Here is an 18,037-nt window from a genome sequence, read left to right on the forward strand (position 1 = left end):
CCGGTGTTAAAAATGTGCCAAAATCACTATGCGGATCATAATGGATGATCCGCTATGGCGACCCCTAACAGGAGCAGCCGAAAGAAGAAGAAGAAGATATATATATATATATATATATATATATATATATATATATATATATATATATATATATATATATATATATATATATATATATATATACACACACACATATATACGAGGTCCGTCTAAAAAGTAACGGGACTGAGCCTGCTGTGTGCTCCACTTACACAACTTGAATGGACAGGTTGCGTCACAGTCTTTCGCAACATTCCAGAAATATATATGATTGGTGATGGTTGACTGTGCTCATTGTGTGATTTTTTACAGGTCGTGCTTTACACGTCTTGTCTAAGTTGTCACGCTATGAGTCGTGAGCAGAGAGCCATTCTGAAGTTTCTTGCCAAGCTTGGCAAAACACGTTCCGGATCCTTCGCAATGCTGCAGCAAGTCTACGGGGAAGAAACGATGTCACGTACACGTGCATTTGAATGGCGCAAGAGGTTCAAAGAGAGACGGGAGGAGGTTGAAGACGATCCACGGTCTGGAAGACCTTCAACAAGAAGAACGATGGACAACATTGAGCGTGTGAAGCAGATGGTGCGCACAGATCGTGGACTCATGGTGCGGATGATTGCTGAGGAACTTTCCATCAATAAGGACACTGTCGAGAGCATCATCACTGAAAATCTCGAAATGTGCAAGGTGTGCACAAAGATGGTCTCCAAGATGTTGTCCGAGGACCAGAAACAGCAAAGAGTCACTATCTGTCAAGACATTATCGAGCGCCTCGAGGATGATCCAGACCTGCTCGGGAGAGTCATTACAGGGGATGAATCGTGGATATTCGAATACTATCCCGAGACCAAATGGCAGAGTCGTCAGTGGAAAAGTTTGGCATCACCAAGTCCAAAGAAAGCAAGGATGTCGAAGTCGAAGGTCAAGGTGATGCTCAGCATGTTTTTTGACATCAAGGGCATTGTCCACTTCGAGTTTCTACCACAGGGTCAAACAGTGAATCAATACGTGTACAAGGAGATCCTCCGGCGCCTCATGAGATCAGTCCAGGACAAGAGGAGGGACCTGTGAGAGAACAACACCTGGGTGCTCCACCATGACAACGCCTCTGCTCGCAGTGCCCTGAGCATCTGATAGTTTCTGGCAGAGAGGAACGTGCCAACTCTGGAGCAACCCCCGTATTCGCCAGACTTGGCTCCTTGTGCTTTTTTCCTCTTCCCCAAGCTCAAGGGGGTGATCAAGGGGACCCGATTTCCTGATGTGGAGGCCATCAAAAGGGCCGTGACGACGGAGTTCTGGAGGATTCCAGAGAAGCCTTCCGGGGGTGCATTGAAGCGTGGAAGAAGAGGATGGACAAGTGTGTGAGACTGGAGGGAAACTATTTTGAAGGGGACAAGTTGTGATTTCAATATATTTTTTGGAATAAAATTTCTGTGAAGTCAGTCCCGTTACTTTTTAAATTTACCTCGTGTATATATATATATATATATATATATATATATATATATATATATATATATATATATATATATATACAAAATATATATATACAAAATATAGAAATACATATATATCTGTCGACTCCTCTCATGCTCTTCACGGTCCCGGAACCATGATATGCAATGGTCCTGAAAGCGATAAGCAGCAAGGGCTGTATGAGATGCGGTTTCAGCGCTGTCACCATTCACAGTTTGGAGTCACACAATGATTGGTATACAACTGTAAGGTTTCAGTCACAAATGAATGGAAACTTGCTATATTGCCGTGATGATGCACTAAAAGCGTGAAACTGGTCAGTAACTGCATTTTCATTGACAGCCTCTGACGTTATATATTCCATTTAACATCTTAATTTGCGCTTCGAGAAACTCTTCCGGGAGCCGCAGGCATAACTGTGTGTTGTGCAGTGACGTCACGGTGTTTGACTTCGGTTGGAGAACAGCTGAACTTCATCATTACTCCTGACCGCATTCACTAATGACTGCAGGTTGTGTGTGATGAAGCGAGAGATAATGTTTCCGCATGGCAGGCAGGGCTTATCGCTCTTAGGACTGTGCAGCAACGGCTGTATGGGACATGGTTCCAGCGCTCTCACCACTCACAGTTTAGAGTCACACAATGGTATATATGTATATATTTATTGATTTGCGGGCGCCAGCAGTGTCGTCGTGTCGTTTGATGAAACTTGGACACAAGCGAGATATCATGGTCGAGTTGTCTTTTTGTACTTGAACTTGAACTTGAACTTGAACTTGAACTTGAACTTGAACTTGAACTTGAACTTGAACTTGAACTTTTTTTCTTTTTCTCACAATTTCATTTCCGAGAAGCTGTGCGTAATGTCCATAAGTACAACATATAAAAAAATCCGATTTGATTTGGTCAATTTTTACGGAACAGATAGGTTTTTACGGTTGGGCTTCCTCAAAAGCTTCCACTAACTCAATTGTACCTATCATGGCATTGTTCAATAATGCCCACGAACCATCGTCGCCTCCCGGCTTGTATATATTTATGTTTGTTTTATTGTATCTTTATAAATGCATGTAATAAGTACAATAAAATGGAGGCACAAACTTCTCGACGAGCCATAATCATTTTGGTTAAAGGTTTTATTCTTATTTTACCACAATACTTGCTGAAGCTAAATTTTGTGTTCTTTTGTGGGTATGTGCAGAGAAAAAGAGCTCTACTGGTTGATACTCGATACGTTGAACTCCTCTTGGTAGTTGAAAACAAAATGGTCAGTTGCTTTTCCTCTTTGTTTGTTAGATTCCATCACTATTTTAAACGAATTTGAGCTGCATATATAAGCTATGGCTGAATGATGCATGTCCATCCTACATTTCATTTGGACGTGATTTATCTCCACGATTACACTCCATCAGTGTAAAATGTAAGGGCTGACAGGATGGCCTAGAGGTATGCACACCTGTCTCAAATTATCCAGTCTGGGTTTGAATGTAAACCCAGCTATGAACTGTCATCCTGGTGTTTCACAGGCAGGGTGATTCATCGATGTGTGTGCCCTCCTTCGGATGGAAGTTAAACGGTTATCCTGTCTGCTTGCATGAGTTGGACATGTCCGTAAAGAGTCAGTGAGTTATCGCCAACACCCTCAACAAATTCCAAATTCCTGCCCCGTCCTACAGAGGGCACCTCAGACAATGATGCTACCCCGCAGCCTTGTGCTGCATACGAACAAAGAAGAATGTAATATGTACGAGTTGAATTCTGACAGAATGGTTTTCCACATTTTTGCCGCGTGCTGACATCAAAAGTATCACTTTTTGTGTTCCAAATACTCATTTTTATGGATTGCCCGTTTACCATGCTATTTTCGTCTTGCTTTCTTCACATCAATTCTTTTCACATAACCGAGTCTGAAAATGGTGGTTTCTTCTCAAAGGTAGATGTGACTGTATACACATTTCTGCACATCAAATACAATTGTGCGTTTAAACTGGAGTCCACTTTTGTTCCTCCAGCATTGAGGTTGTGTTCACATTCTTTGTTGTTTTTGTGGTTTTGCAGTTTGTGCAGCTTTATCAAGAAGATCACCAAAAACTGATTGCTGCATTAGCAGAACTCACAAACACAATGGATGCGGTAAGTTTCTTTTTGTAAGTGGGATGACCCTTCGATAATTGGAATGAATCAAATTGTTCCTTCTGTACACAATTAATGGATATATATATATATATATATATATATATATATATATATATATATATATATATATATATATATATATATATATATATATATACATACATACATATACATATATAGAGTGTCCCAAAAAAATATACAACTTTTAAAATGCTTCGTTTGATCCTAAAAAAGCAGTAATTTTGACACTAATGCTTCATTTCTTGTTGCAGAGACCCTGAAGTTTATTTTGATACCAACCAAGTGCCAGAAAAATGCCAAGACTGATCGTACAACAACGGACGAAAATTGTTCAACTTTGGCACCAGACAAAAAGTGTCATACAGGTGCAATGTCTTTACTCGAGACATTTCGGTATCCACTTGCGCCATGCACCAAACTTTCGGACAATAAAGTGCACCATCGCAAAGTTTTCCAATGTGGGAACCATCTGTGACCTTCACAAGGGTCACAGTGGTCGGAAGAGGACAGGTCGTAGTGAATAAAATGTGGAAATGGTGAGACAGGCGGTCTTTTTCATTGTCCAAAAAAATCGATTCGACGACTTTCTGCCGAGACAAACATTCATAAGAGCACCGTTCAGAGGATCCTTCGCCAAGACATTCATGCCTTTCCACACAAAATTCAAACGGAAACTGTGCTTACTGATCAACAGAAATGCAAACGACTAGACTTTGCAAATTGGTTCTCAGGAAAGTTGGAGGAAGATGCAGACTTACTCAAAAAACTTCACATGACGGACGAATGCCATGCTCACTTGTCCGGGGAGGTAAACAAGCAAAACTTTCGGTACTGGGGAACTGAAAATCCTGGTAATGCATCAACTGAACTGGTGCCTCGATCTGTTCTCAAAGTCACCATGTGGGTGGCGGTTGGTTGGTATGGGATAATTGGTCCATACTTCTTTGAAGATAACCAGGGACGCACTTGCACGGTAAACCAGAGGAACTATCGCGAAATGATTCAGGAATTCTATCTGCCTGAGCTACGTACTCAGGCCCGAAGGCGAAACAACCTGATCCAGATGAGAACCCAGTGGTTCCAGCAGGATGGGGCACCGCCCCATTACAGCCAGGGAAACAAGGCATTTTCTCAACCAACATTTTGAGGGCCGCTTTATCTCCCTCTACGAAGACGTTAAGTGGCCACCGTATTCCCCTGACCTTACTCCTCCAGACTTCTTCTTGTGGGGGTATCTCAAGGACAGGATCTATGGAAACCGTAGGCCTCAGACTCTTGATCAGCTGAAGGAAAACATCCACCGAGAAATCCAGAACATTCCTCAGGAAACGTTTCTCAAAGTGATGGAGAACATGACAACGCGTTTGCAGGCAGTGATCAGACAACGTGGAGCCAACATCGAACATGTGGTCTAAAAGAAAACGACGATTCTATACCAAAATTTAAATTTTGGTGGCAATTTTGACATTGGTACAATAAACTTCAACCTTTCAGCTTTCTATCCAGCCATATATCTTTTTTTAAAATATATGTTATGACCATCCTCTTTGCAGATGAAAAGGTGTATATTTTTTTGGGACATCCTGTATATATATATATATATATATATATATATATATATATATATATATATATATATATATATATATATATATATATATATATATATATATATATATATATATATAAAGCCTGGTGTTGGCGTAGTGGTTAGGGTGGTGGCTTGGAATCCGAGGGTCCTGAGTTCAAGCCCCGTTACCTGATGAATTAACACCAGGGGGTTGACTCAGCCTGTCATCCTTCCGAGGTCGGCGAAATGAGTACCAGTGTACTGGTCCCAGTGTATGCCCCGGTTGGAATAGGTGTACCATGTCCTTGTGTGTCATAAGAGGCGACCAGGGTTGGCATCAGGAAGGGCATCTGGCCATAAAACATTGCCTCAAGAATAATCCCAGAAGAATGGCTGTAAGAACGGTCATATATATATATATATATATATATATATATATATATATATATATATATATATATATATATATATATATATATATATATATATATATATATATATATATATATATATATATATATATATATATATATATATATATATATATATATATATATATATATATATATATATATATATATATATATATATAGGCTCTGTGCAGGGTCTTCACTTTGCACACTGCCATGTTTGAGTGCTTGACTGTGGTATTGCCCTTGAGAGGTCACATGGGGGTGCACATGCAAAAGCAGACATATCCTCCATTCTCCCGAACCATGACTTCCATTGAGAATCTGCTGTACAGAAGATATATTCTATACAATAATAAGCAAGTGAAGAAACAAACAGGATTGAGAAAGAGTCAGAGAGAGGCAGCCAAGGAAACACTACAATCTGCAACTAAAAGGGTTGCATTAGGAAGGGTTACGGGGGTAATAAAGAATTCTGGTTTGAATAGGGGATCACATGACATGGAGGTGCACCACCTGATTGAGTCCCTCGAAGGGAAGAGTGGGATTGAACAGCTTCAGGTCAGTTGTTCCACAAATATGAGAAAAAAACAAAGGAACCAAAGGGTCACGGTGTTCAGTGAGCCAGGATTTTCAGAGTTTAACCTTGAGTGAGTAAATGAAACAACTTGTACGTCCGGAAGTTATGGAGGAAGGTTGGAGGGTTTAAAGAGCAGACGGAGTTAAATCAGAGGGAAAGTGGTTTAAAAAAAATGCAGCTTTTCAAAAGATCTTATTGGATAACTGAGTTAATTTTCCAGTTTGGCAATGCCTCGCCTGATGAAGCTGTATAGTATGTAAACAAATGGTGTCCAATCACTGCCACTGCCTGCAGTGTCTCCAGACACATATGTGAAATACAATACCACTGTGATATTCTGAATCGAGCAACTTGTCATTGCCTGAAATTTTTGCAATCACATGTCATCATTTATGGACAGCAAAAAACATATGTGCACATATGTCATTTATTTGCAGAGATTAGAGTCATGGCCCACGTGCCTCCCCCACCGCGCTCTACACTCATCAGGCTATGCGGTTGAGCGGTTGCTTTGTTAAATTGCTCTCGCCGATGTTGGTTAATTTCCCTGACTGCTCAGTAGAAAGTTGTATAACCCTGCGATGGAGTGGCGACATCTCGAGGTTTAATTCTTGCCTTTCAATGTCCATGAATTGCTGATTCTCTGTGAGCTCTCCAGTTGACTCCCCCAAGCAAGAGTATGGGATCAACCACCACCATTGCCACCACCACCACCATTCCCACAATTGTTTTTTCATTTTTCTTTGAAGTTTTCTTCATTTCATGACAAACAAAATTCTTTGTAGGTTATAGGTTATTTGTTATGCTGGCCCTATATATTTATTTCACTCTATTTACATTGATACTGATATTGGTGAATGGTTTTGTGATGAATGTCCAAATAATTTTAAGTCACTGGTCGGTAGAAATGAGCTCACCCAGAATTGAGTTTGTGTGAGAGCGAGAATTCCTTTATTTCTGCCAGCATTTCAAGCCCTTGAATGTCCGTGTGATACCTGTGGACGGTGTGATACTTTCGGCTGGTGAAGATGAGGTCGTGATCGGACAGCGGGAATCTGCCGGTGCTGTCCTGGGTCGCTTCGTTACCTGGCGTCAGAACAACATCACCAAACTCAAACGCAATGATGCTGCTCTGCTCATGACGTGAGTCTTGTACACCTACCTGTCCCCAACGCTGCTGTTCATTTGTTCCTCACCCCCATCTCTTTCTGCTGTTCCTTTTGCTCTGTTTTGGCCGAGCTCCTCCACGAGTCTCAATGTTGTATACAAAAAAGAATCCTGCAATTGGGAACAGTAAATTGATCGTCGACTGGTTACTGAAGAATATTTTCATGCAAATCAAATACAAGTGTTAACTTGTGTTTTTATTTTGAGCTGTATATAATTTTCAGATTTAAGGAAGAACATTTGTACAATCCTTTGAAATTGTCAAATTGCCTTTGTCTCATGTGGTCCATGGCAAATCGGGTATTTTGTGTGAAACAGGTAAGTAAGTGGTCGATTGGTAAGCAAAACTTATTTCAGCAGATATGAAGTGCTTACCATACAGGTCACAGGATATCTGCAGCTATCATTTAAAGGCATATTTTGGGGGGGGGGGTGGGAGTGGAGGGGAGGGTGTGGGTGTGTTGGAGGGGGTGCAAGGGGTGGTCTTTGCTCACTCAGAAAAATCTATATTTTATATCATTCTGGAATCTCAACCTGGCCACATATGGAAAGGGTTGTTTCCCAAGTCATTTGAGGCTCTGCAAGTTCTTCTGAATTATTTTTCTAGTTCTGGGTGAGGAACAAAAGTCAGATATTTATCTACATGTGATTTTACATCGAGAGATGTAAAAAAAACAAAAATTACATGAAAAAATTTACCCCCTCCCCACCCCTCTTTTACACCCCCCAACGTGTGTGCCAAATATTGATGCAGGTGCCCATTTAAAAATATATATTATTTCCTTTCTGATTTAGTTCCTCATTTAATCTGTTGACTGTGGTTTTTCTTCCTCATTATGAAATTACTTTTAATTATGACTTGATATTTTCACTTTTACAATGGAAGCATTGTTACAAGGCAGCATTATGGACCCCTTAACCCTTTCATGACTTTCCCTATCCCATCCAGCCCCGCCACTGTACGGGCTCCACCTGTCATTGAATTATTTATGAGGGGCAGTCAACCTTAAAATGACGATATAAATTTGAGAACGTAATGGGTGTAGTTGTAGACAACATATGTTATATATCTATGGGGAAGAGTCATGTTTTGCCTGTTTTAGATCTCACAACATTGAGTGTATGATGTCAGTCGAGCAGTTCCAAGATGGCGGCTCCCTTAGAAGCATGCACCAAGGGGGAACAACGTTGTGTCATCCAGTTCTTGGGAAGTGAGGATGTGAATCCCAGTGAAATCCATCTCAGAATGAAGATGCAATATGGTAACGCATGTTTATCGCTGCAGCAGGTGTACGACTGGGACAGGAAGTTTAAAAGTGGAGTGTCCAGTGTGGCAGACGCTGCTCGCTCGGGCCGACCTCACACAGCTGACACACCAGAAATGGTTGCAGGAAGTGAGCGTGCGTTAAGGGAAAACTGTCACATTACGCTGAATGAAGTGGTCTCCGAATTGAACATTAGTCATGGTTAAGCACACCATATCATTCACAACATGCTGGGGTTCCACAAGGTGTCTGCAAGATGGGTGCTGAGACAACTCACACCCGAACTGAAAGAACTCTACTCACACCCGGAAGTGTTGGTGGTTAGGTGGTTAGAGGAGTGTTGTGGTTAGTAATTTCGGGGAATTTAGCCTGTTTTATAAGCTTTACTTTGCCACTGTGGTACTAAAATGTGGGAAGAAAGTTCCAAAGTGTAATTTGTCCATTGACACAGTGGAAATGAGGGGGAAGGGGGGGGGGTGGTCAAGAATCCTATCATAGTTGCATGGACATGGCCCCATCATCATCATCATCATCATCATCATCATCATCATCATCATCATCACCAATGAGATATCACACACTTCTTAAAGTGTTGGGTTGTTTTTTTCGTCCACCATTGTAATTCACTTGAGATTTATAGTCGTTGTGGCAGGATACATCATTAAAAGTGACATGCTTGCTGCGGAGGGAAAGGTGCCACCATTAGATTGTGCTCCTGGCACTCAGAGTGCTCTGGGAAATCGTACTTGGTTGAGAGATCACAATGTGTGTCTTTATTCCTGCCTTGTTCACACAGAGAGAAAATCGGTACAACTCTTGGCATGGCTTTTGTGGGTACAGTATGCTCAGACTCCAATTCTGGTGGGATCGCCACGGTATGTTTACATACATTTTGTTCATAAAGTTTGTTCACAAACAAATATTCGGCTGACTATTAACTTCTTGTCTTTTCACTTAGCTGCACACAAACGTCATGATCAGAGCAGCCATAGCATCCCATGAGCTTGGGCACGTGCTTGGTATCAGGCATGACGGTAGTGAATGTTCCTCTCATTCAGGGCCATACATCATGTCTGCCGCTCTTGGGTATGTGTAGACGTATCTGCAAAACACATGGCTTAGAATGTAAACATAATTGTCCACTGACTCATTTTTAGTTGGCTATACAACAGAAAATGAATACGTAGCATCGGCAGCAGATAAAGACAATAATCGAGGGGTGTTAATATATTCATGAAGCCACAGATGTACGTAGTTCTGCATTGAGTTGTAGGGTGGTAATAGTTGCCCAATTCATTTGTCTCAACCTGACTTGTGCATGCCTGGTGAGGCGCACCTTAGCCTTTGGGTCCAAGTAGGCGCGTGCATGTCTGGCCTCTTGCATGGTCAGAGCAGGATAATGGGCAAAGGAGAGGCTGCATGTGGGACACACTGGTGGGCTCAGCACGAAGAGCGTGATGTAAAGGACCAGCCAAGTTTGTTCAGCCGAGAATCTGCACTTATTCTCAGAGGCCTTGCCATATACCTTGGGCAGATTGCTCCTGCACCGGTTCACCATAGGTACCAGTTGTAGGGGGAAATAGAGACTGGCCTCTCCACCTGCTTATATCTGACAAGGATCCCCTGCTTCAAGACTCCTTCTTACCTCCCCCCAATTTGCACAAGTCCAGAAATTTTTGTTCCTCATTTTCTTCGTCGGCAAAGTCGGGGCTTGTGGAAGAATTTGATCAGTGAACAGAACATAATGGAAAGCGAAGAAACACAGCAACAACAGGGTAGAGGGACACAGAATGGACACTTGAAGGAAGAATGGGTGATGGGAGAAAATGAGAGAAATGGAACAGGTAGGGGGATATAAAGAGTGAACAAGTTCGAAAGAAACTCAAACACAGCATGAAAGGAGCTGGAAGAAGAGGAAGGGAAAACAAAGGGTGAAACAACAATGACACAAGATAAGGAAGGTTGGGTGGAAGGAGATGGGACAAAACACAATCTGGATGGCCTTGGGGAGGATTGATGAGGGTAGAGAAGGCAACACGGTTAAAGGAGGGGTAAGTAAGTATGTTATACTGGAACCAATGAGGTATTTCTTCTGGACTGAGCTCTTTACCTTCCTTGTTGGAGCTGAGAAAACGAGGAGAACCCTTTTTGGCTGATGGTAGGCCATGATTGAGGCAATATCCTGCATTTACTCCCGATCGTTCCAAAATGGACAGAACAAAAGACATGCATTGAAGACACTTTTATGCACTTAGAAAAATATATAAATCACATTGCAACCATCATAATGTTTCCCTACTCCTTGTCAACATGCTTATAACTATATATTGTGCATCACTGTTTTTCCTCAAAATAACTACGAGGTCCATCTAAAAAGTAACGGGACTGAGCCTGCTGTGTGCTCCACTTACACAACTTGAATGAACAGGTTGCATTGCAGTATTTCACAACATTCCAGCAATATATATGATTGGTGATGGTTGACTGCGCTCATTGTGTGATTTTTTCACACATCGTGCTTTACACGTTTAGTCTGAGTCGGCACGCTATGAGTCGTGAGAAGAGAGCCAATCTGAAGTTTCTTGCCAAGCTTGGCAAAACACCTTCTGGATCCTTCGCAATGCTGCAGCAAGTCTACGGGGAAGAAACGATGTCACGTACACGTGCATGTGAATGGCACAAGATGTTCAAAGAGGGACGGGAGGAGGTTGAAGACGATCCACGGTCTGGAAGACCTTCAACGAGCAGAATGGCGGACAACATTGAGCGTGTGAAGCAGATGGTGCGCACAGATCGTGGACTCACGGTGCGGATGATTGCTGATGAACTTTCCATCAACAAGGACACTGTCTGGAGCATCATCACTGAAAATCTCGAAATGCGCAAGGTGTGCGCAAAGATGGTCCCCAAGCTGTTGTCCGAGGAGCAGAAACAGCAAAGACTCACTGTCTGTCAAGACGTTATCAAGTCCCAAGAGGATGATCCAGACCTACTCAGGAGAGTCATTACTGGCGATGAATCGTGGATATTCGAATATGATCTCGAGACCAAACGGCAGAGTTGTCCGTAGAAAAGTCCCGCATCACCAAGACCAAGGGAAGCAAGGATGTCAAAGCTGAAGGTCGAGGTGATGCTCATCGCGTTTTTTGACATCAATGGCATTGTACACTTTGAGTTTCTACCACAGGGTCAAACAGTGAATCAATACGTGTACAAGGAGAACCTCCGGCGCCTCATGAGATCAGTCCAGGGCAAGAGGAGGGACCTGTGGGAGAACAACACCTGGGTGCTCCACCATGACAATGCCCCTGCTCACAGTGCACTGAGCATCCGACAGTTTCTGGCGGAGAGGAACGTGCCAACTCTGGACCAACCCCTGGATTCACCAAACTTGGCCCCTTGTGATTTTTTTCCTATTCCCCAAGCTCAAGGGGGTGATCAAGGGGACCCGATTTCCTGATGTGGAGGCCATCAAAAGGGCCATGACAACAGAGCTCTGGAGGATTCCAGAAGAAGCCTACCGGGGGTGCATCGAAGCGTGGAAGAAGAGGATGGACAAGTGTGTGAGACTGGAGGGAAACTATTTTGAAGGGGACAAGTTGTGATTTCAATATATATTTTTGGAATAAAATTTCTGTGAAGTCAGTCCCGTTACTTTTTTAGACGGACCTCATAGAATGGCTCTCAGTGGAGCACATAGCTCCACAGGCTGAACAGTTTAAGTCTTGTAGTCCACTGATAGGCTGGATCAGATCAATTTGTCATTGTCACACACCCAACCTGGACACCAATTTTCGTGCAAATACGTCCACAACTTTTTGAGATATTGTGCTCACAGACAGACAGACAAACAAACAAACAACACAGGGGGAATACATAACCCCCGTCCATCCTTAGGTGGTGGAGGTAACGATTTTAAAGTGATGCAGTTTTATCATGAAATCAAAGGATAGCTGAGTCTCTGAACCATTTGTAACGATCAGACCTCACCTTGATTATTGTACACAGTTTTTATCACTGAATTCAAAATGAATGTAGTTTTTTAACAGAAATAGTTCAGTGCAAAGTGACCAGGTTGGCTCTGGGGTTAAATATGCTTAGTTATGAAGAAGGCTATGAGGAAGGCAAGGGAGACTGGGATTTCACTGGAATGTAGCAAGATAGGTAGCAACAAGGTCAAGGAGGAATGGGAGCAGAAAAAGTGAGAGCCAAGGTCGATAAAACGGGGAAAATTCACACAGAGAGATGCTCATGCATTGAAGGGTCTTCCAATGAGAGTAGTGGAGGTAATCCAGTGGATTGGTTTAAAAGGTAGATGGATAGGTACTTTGTCATGTGAAATGTTGTTCTTTCTGTGCCATATTTTCATTTTTCATGACATCTTCACAGAATTTATGAACTTTGCATAATATATATATATATATATATATATATATATATATATATATATATATATATATATATATATATATATATATATATATATATATATATATATATATATATATATATAGTGCCGATAGAAAATTCTACACCCCTTTTCAAAATTTTCACCCTTTGTTGCCTTTTGCCTGGAATTACATTGCACTAAATGAGATTTTTTTAAACATTCATTTACACATCGTAACCCACAACATAACGTAACCCACAAGTGAAAAACAAATTCTACAAAGTTCAGAAATTTGATTAAAAATACAAAACGAGAATATCTTGGTTGGATAAGTGTCCATCCCCCTGAGTTAACACTTGGTGGAAGAACCTTTGACAGCAATTACTGGTGTGAGTCTGTTGGGATAGTTCTCTACCAATTTTACACACCTTGAATGGGCAACATTTGCCCATTCTTCTGTGGAAATCTGTTCAAGCTCAGTCAAGTTGTGTGGGGAATGTTGATTGATAGCAATCTTCAAGTCATGCCACAGATTTTGGATTTAATTTAGTTTGGGGCTCTGACTGGGCCACTGAAGGACATTTATCTTTTTGTTCCTTCGCCACTCCAGTGTAGCTTTCGCTGTGTGCTTCAGGTCCTTGTCATGCTGAAAAGTGAATTTCCATCCCAATTTCAGCTTTCTACAGAGGGGGTAGCAGGTTTTCTTCTTGGATTTTTCTGTGATTTGCTCCATCCATTTTCCTTCTATCCTGACAAGTGCCCCAGTACTCGCTGATGAGAAACATCCCCAAAACATGATGCTGCCACCACCATATGTCACAGTAGGGATGGTGTTCTTTGGGTAATGTGCTGTGTTGGGTTGCATCAAATGTAACATTTTACATTTCGGCCAAAAAGTTCCACTTTGGTTTCATCAGACCATAAAACTTTTTGCCACATGGCTTCAGAATCTCAAGAGTGTCTTTTTTGCATACCTCAAACGGGACTCAAGGTGGGCTTTTTTGAGTAACAGCTTCCTTCTTGCTACCCTACCATACAGGTCAGACTTGTGGAGTGCTTGGGATATTGTTGTCACATGCACATAGTGACCAATCTTTGCCATAAAGGCATGTAGCTCTTTCAAAGTTGCCATTAGCCTCTTGGTGGCCTCTCTGATCAGTTTCCTCCTTGCTTGGTCATCCAGTTTTGAGGGCAGCCTGATCTAGGCAGGGTCTTGGTGGTACCACACATCATACACTTCATAATGATTGTCTCGACTGTGCAAAAAAAGGATATTCAAGGCCTTTAAAATATTTTTAGACCCACCCCCTGAGCTGTGCCTTTCCACAACTTTATCCTGGAGGTCTTTTAAATGCTGCTTGGTGCTCATGGTTGAGTCTTTGCTTGAAATGCACTACCCAGCAGAGGAAACCTGCAGGAACAGCTCATTTTATTATGAAATAATCAGAATCACAACAATTTAACATAGGTGGAGGCCACTTAACTTGGTGTGTGATTTTGAAGGTGATTGATTATGCCTGAGCTCATTTACAATTGCCGTTATAAGGATGGACACTTATCCAACCAAGATATTCTAGTTTTTATTTTTAATTAATTTTCTGAAATTTGTAGAATGTGTTTTTCACTTGGAAGTTGTGGGTTACGATGTGTAAATAAAGGTGAAAAAGTCTGATTTAATTAAATTTAATTCCAGGCTATAAGGCAACAAAAGGTGAAAAATTTTGAAAGGGGGTGTGGACTTTCTATAGGTACTGTGTACCACCCTACAACTCAATGCAGATTATATATCGATGTGTTTTTGTTTGTGGTAAAGGTACTACTGATGCTATGTTGATTTTGAGAAATGTGATTGAAAAGGTGAAGGAGACACAGTTACGCGTAGTGGAGACGAAAAAGGAAACACAGTTATGGGTCATGTTCATCGACTATGCCGAGGCATTCAATAGCGTCCAACATGAAGCAATGTGGAAACCCTTATTGGAATTTGGAGTTCAAAAGCATCTAGTTTGGTTGATTAGATGCTTCTATATAAAGGCAATTGGAGTTGTTAGAGTAAACGATGGACAGACAGAGAAATTTCATTTTGAAAAGGGAGTACATCAAGGTGGTTCACTGTCCCCTGTGCTCTTCAATGCGGTTGGTGAGAGGATTATGAGAGATGTGGTGCATTTTTCCAGAACTAGTGGGATGCACAGTTGGTGGTCATGATACTTGGAATCTACGCCACGCCGATGATACCACCCTCTTGGCCAAATCAAAGATGGTGTTGGAATTGATGGCAGAGGAAGTCAAGTTGAAGAATGAGCTATTTGACTTGTGGATAAATGAAGATAAGACTCAAGTCATGGTTTGGAGTGGTGCAAGTGGATAAAACGTGCATATTGGCACATCAGAACTGACCCCAGAGGAGCGTTTTAAATATCTTGGCTCAGTAATTTGATCAACTGGACCTACATCCATGGAGATTAGGATCAGACTCTGGCTCGAGGTGTAGTTCGTGATTCGTCCGCTGTTTGGAAGTCTTAACAGTCGAGGATAAATGGGGCTTCTGAGGAATTCATTTAAATGAATGGGGAAAAAGGGAAAAACTCTCTGACTCAAGCCCCAAAAGCCAAAAATAGGAAACCGATTTCCTCCCCCTTCCATACAAGCAAATGTAAAATTGAGACTGATTCCATTCCCTCCCATACAAGCAAATGTAAAATAGGAGACTGATTTCCTCCCCCTCCCATACAAGCAAATGTAAAATTGACACTTACTGATGAAAGGACTTCTTCCCTTTCATATTTTCATTCCACTCAAAGAGCGAACCAATGAATATTTGTCCATGTTCTACTTTGGGGAATAACTTAATTTTCCGATTACATTCATCACCATCGAGTATAATCACAAAGATTACTTTGGAACTTGGTTCTTGGTTTAAGTGTCTTTGTTGAGCAGAAATGAAATGATAAACTTCTCTTAATGCTCTTGTTTGACCACCTCATGAGCCACATATCATTTTAAGATTGTAGTAAATTGTTTTTCCATTGTTCAATTGATAACCATCAAAGTTTTCAATCCATTCAAGGATATTTTTTCTTTTTCTTTACATCCTCCAACTTATTTGTAATTAAATTTATCGGCTTATTTGTTTTATCTACTTTTACCCCGGTTATTTCTTCAATAAGACTTATTTGATATTTCTCACATTCGTTATGTTTTCCATTTAAATACCAAGGCTGATTAGAGCTCCACTCTTTGGTTTGGTTATTGCTTCGTTCTATCATTTATAAATCAGTAAAAAAGATGGTGGTAGCCTGTAAAAATTCCCAACCCAATATCTTAACACTTATACTTATAACCATAAGTGAGACTATTGATTCCATTCTCTAAAATATATATATTTTATCATCAAAAGCTCCTAATGCTTTCTTATTTATCTCTTCTGTATATAATTGATGTTTATAACTTCTTATTGTATTCATTTTTCTGTACTATTCCGTCTTTCAGGTTAAACAGTTGTAATAATGTTTAAAGTTTATTGTTTCCTTGATTATATTTTTCTTTATTCCCTTTAGCTTCTTATCACACCTTTCAATGCTATTATTGTCAATATACGTAAAAGCATAAGACTTTGATCTCCATCCTATACATTCACTCATGACCTTCCCACCCAATTCATCTTTAAACTTACCAATAACCTTTTTATTCTTTTATGAAAACACATCACCTGACCTGTAATTACTTGTATCACATATATCAATATTATCAATCATATCCTCATATACATCACTTGTCTTAATTTCTAATATAAAACTATCTGTATCCATATATAACAATGACACTTGGCCCTTATACTTTGATTTTAAATTATTATAGTAATAGTCACATATTAATGACTTTGACAAGTCAAGAATTGATGTTCCTATATAAATAGGTTTATCCATTTCAATGCTCTCTTTTTTCAAATGAATAGCACAAAAGTTCTCTGAAAACACCTCTGCTCGTTCAAAACTTGGTCTACTAATCAACTTTGAAGCCTGTTTCCAAGATGTAGAAAGTCTTATGTTTTGTCGATTCCTAACATTTTCCATAGTCTTTCCAAATACATCATTATTCATAAATTTATAAAAGTCCTTCTCAAAATCTGTTTTTGCTTCTGTTCTCCTTTTTGTATTAAAATCAATATACTTATTTAACCAATGACTGTTTAAATTTCAAAATCTGATGAATTTTCCTCACTCTCAACCCAGCAGATAAATATTGTCTCAAGTTCCTTTGATGTAAAACATAGCTTTCTTTATCATTTAATGTTGTAAGTAGTTTTTCTGGAGATTTACCTTTTATATTAAATGACTGTTGGTAATCACTTAACCATTCTTTTCTTGGACTTTCTTTATCAGGGGCATGAGGTAGGTCGTTTTGTTTGTGATGAAGTTCTTCTGGAAATTTTAAATCAACCTCAAAATAATATCCAACTTCAGCTTCATCCAATTCTTTTTGAGAGCAGACAACAATGTCTTGTTAAACTTTTTCATAATGTTTTTCTTTAACCCATTTAAGTTTTCCACAAAGTAAAGATTGAGACATAGCCCACCCTTACAAATTGTTAGCATCATAATACATCAGGTAAGAGTTGTCCTCATTCTTATTATAATCAGGAAGATATTTGTCATTTGCTTTAGCATATCTCTTGGAACATACTTGAAATATTCCTCCTCTTTTAACCTTCTCTATCATTAAAAGCATATCTATATCACTGATTAATTCCAAATTCTGTTTTGTCATTTTTAACATTGCACTCTAAGCCAAACCCGGGGCTGTGTAATAGTGAACGGGGTCGAATCCATAATAATTTTTATTATGACAGACTGTTCTAAAAGTTTCAAATACATCAGCAAATAACAATACATCAGCTTTAAGATACAAATCATGATATTCTCCAAGATTATTTATATTAAACTTCTCCCAAACCTTTTTAGCTTGTGTATAATCTCTATC

At 40.3% G+C, this 18,037-nt stretch overlaps 3 protein-coding genes across 19 annotated transcripts in view; 2 read left to right on the plus strand and 1 right to left on the minus strand.

Annotated features, from left to right (window-relative positions):
• The window catches only part of LOC147016114 (protein GVQW3-like), a 105,853-nt gene extending 104,426 nt beyond the window's left edge, over positions 1-1,427 (plus strand). Inside the window, exon 2 of the mRNA XM_085848846.1 lies at positions 352-1,427. Coding sequence (XP_085704972.1) covers positions 388-1,110 — 723 coding nt within the window. The 5' untranslated portion in view covers positions 352-387 and the 3' untranslated portion in view covers positions 1,111-1,427. The remainder of the gene's footprint in view (positions 1-351) is intronic.
• LOC147016116 (disintegrin and metalloproteinase domain-containing protein 9-like) overlaps positions 1-18,037 on the plus strand; it is a 112,269-nt gene that overhangs the window by 46,500 nt on the left and 47,732 nt on the right. For 3 of the 4 annotated variants that reach the window (XM_085848840.1, XM_085848842.1, XM_085848843.1), the window contains 5 exons: positions 2,717-2,782; positions 3,574-3,648; positions 7,197-7,375; positions 9,461-9,539; positions 9,623-9,750. In XM_085848840.1, the coding sequence (XP_085704966.1) occupies positions 2,717-2,782; positions 3,574-3,648; positions 7,197-7,375; positions 9,461-9,539; positions 9,623-9,750 (527 nt within the window). The remainder of the gene's footprint in view (positions 1-2,716; positions 2,783-3,573; positions 3,649-7,196; positions 7,376-9,460; positions 9,540-9,622; positions 9,751-18,037) is intronic. The other variant, XM_085848841.1, reaches the window with a different exon arrangement.
• LOC147016117 (uncharacterized) overlaps positions 9,411-18,037 on the minus strand; it is a 68,838-nt gene continuing 60,211 nt past the window's right edge. For all 14 annotated transcript variants that reach the window (XR_015050009.1, XR_015050005.1, XR_015050003.1 and 11 more), the window contains one exon: positions 9,411-9,766. Coding sequence is in view for 1 of the 14 variants with exons in the window: in XM_085848847.1 (XP_085704973.1) it covers positions 9,732-9,766 (35 nt within the window). In the remaining 13 variants the exon portion in view is untranslated. The remainder of the gene's footprint in view (positions 9,767-18,037) is intronic.

The sequence above is a fragment of the Eptatretus burgeri genome, chromosome 12 (genome assembly GCF_056783735.1).
Source record: "Eptatretus burgeri isolate ZD-2024b chromosome 12, Ebu_testis_v1, whole genome shotgun sequence".
Classification (NCBI taxonomy): domain Eukaryota; kingdom Metazoa; phylum Chordata; class Myxini; order Myxiniformes; family Myxinidae; genus Eptatretus; species Eptatretus burgeri.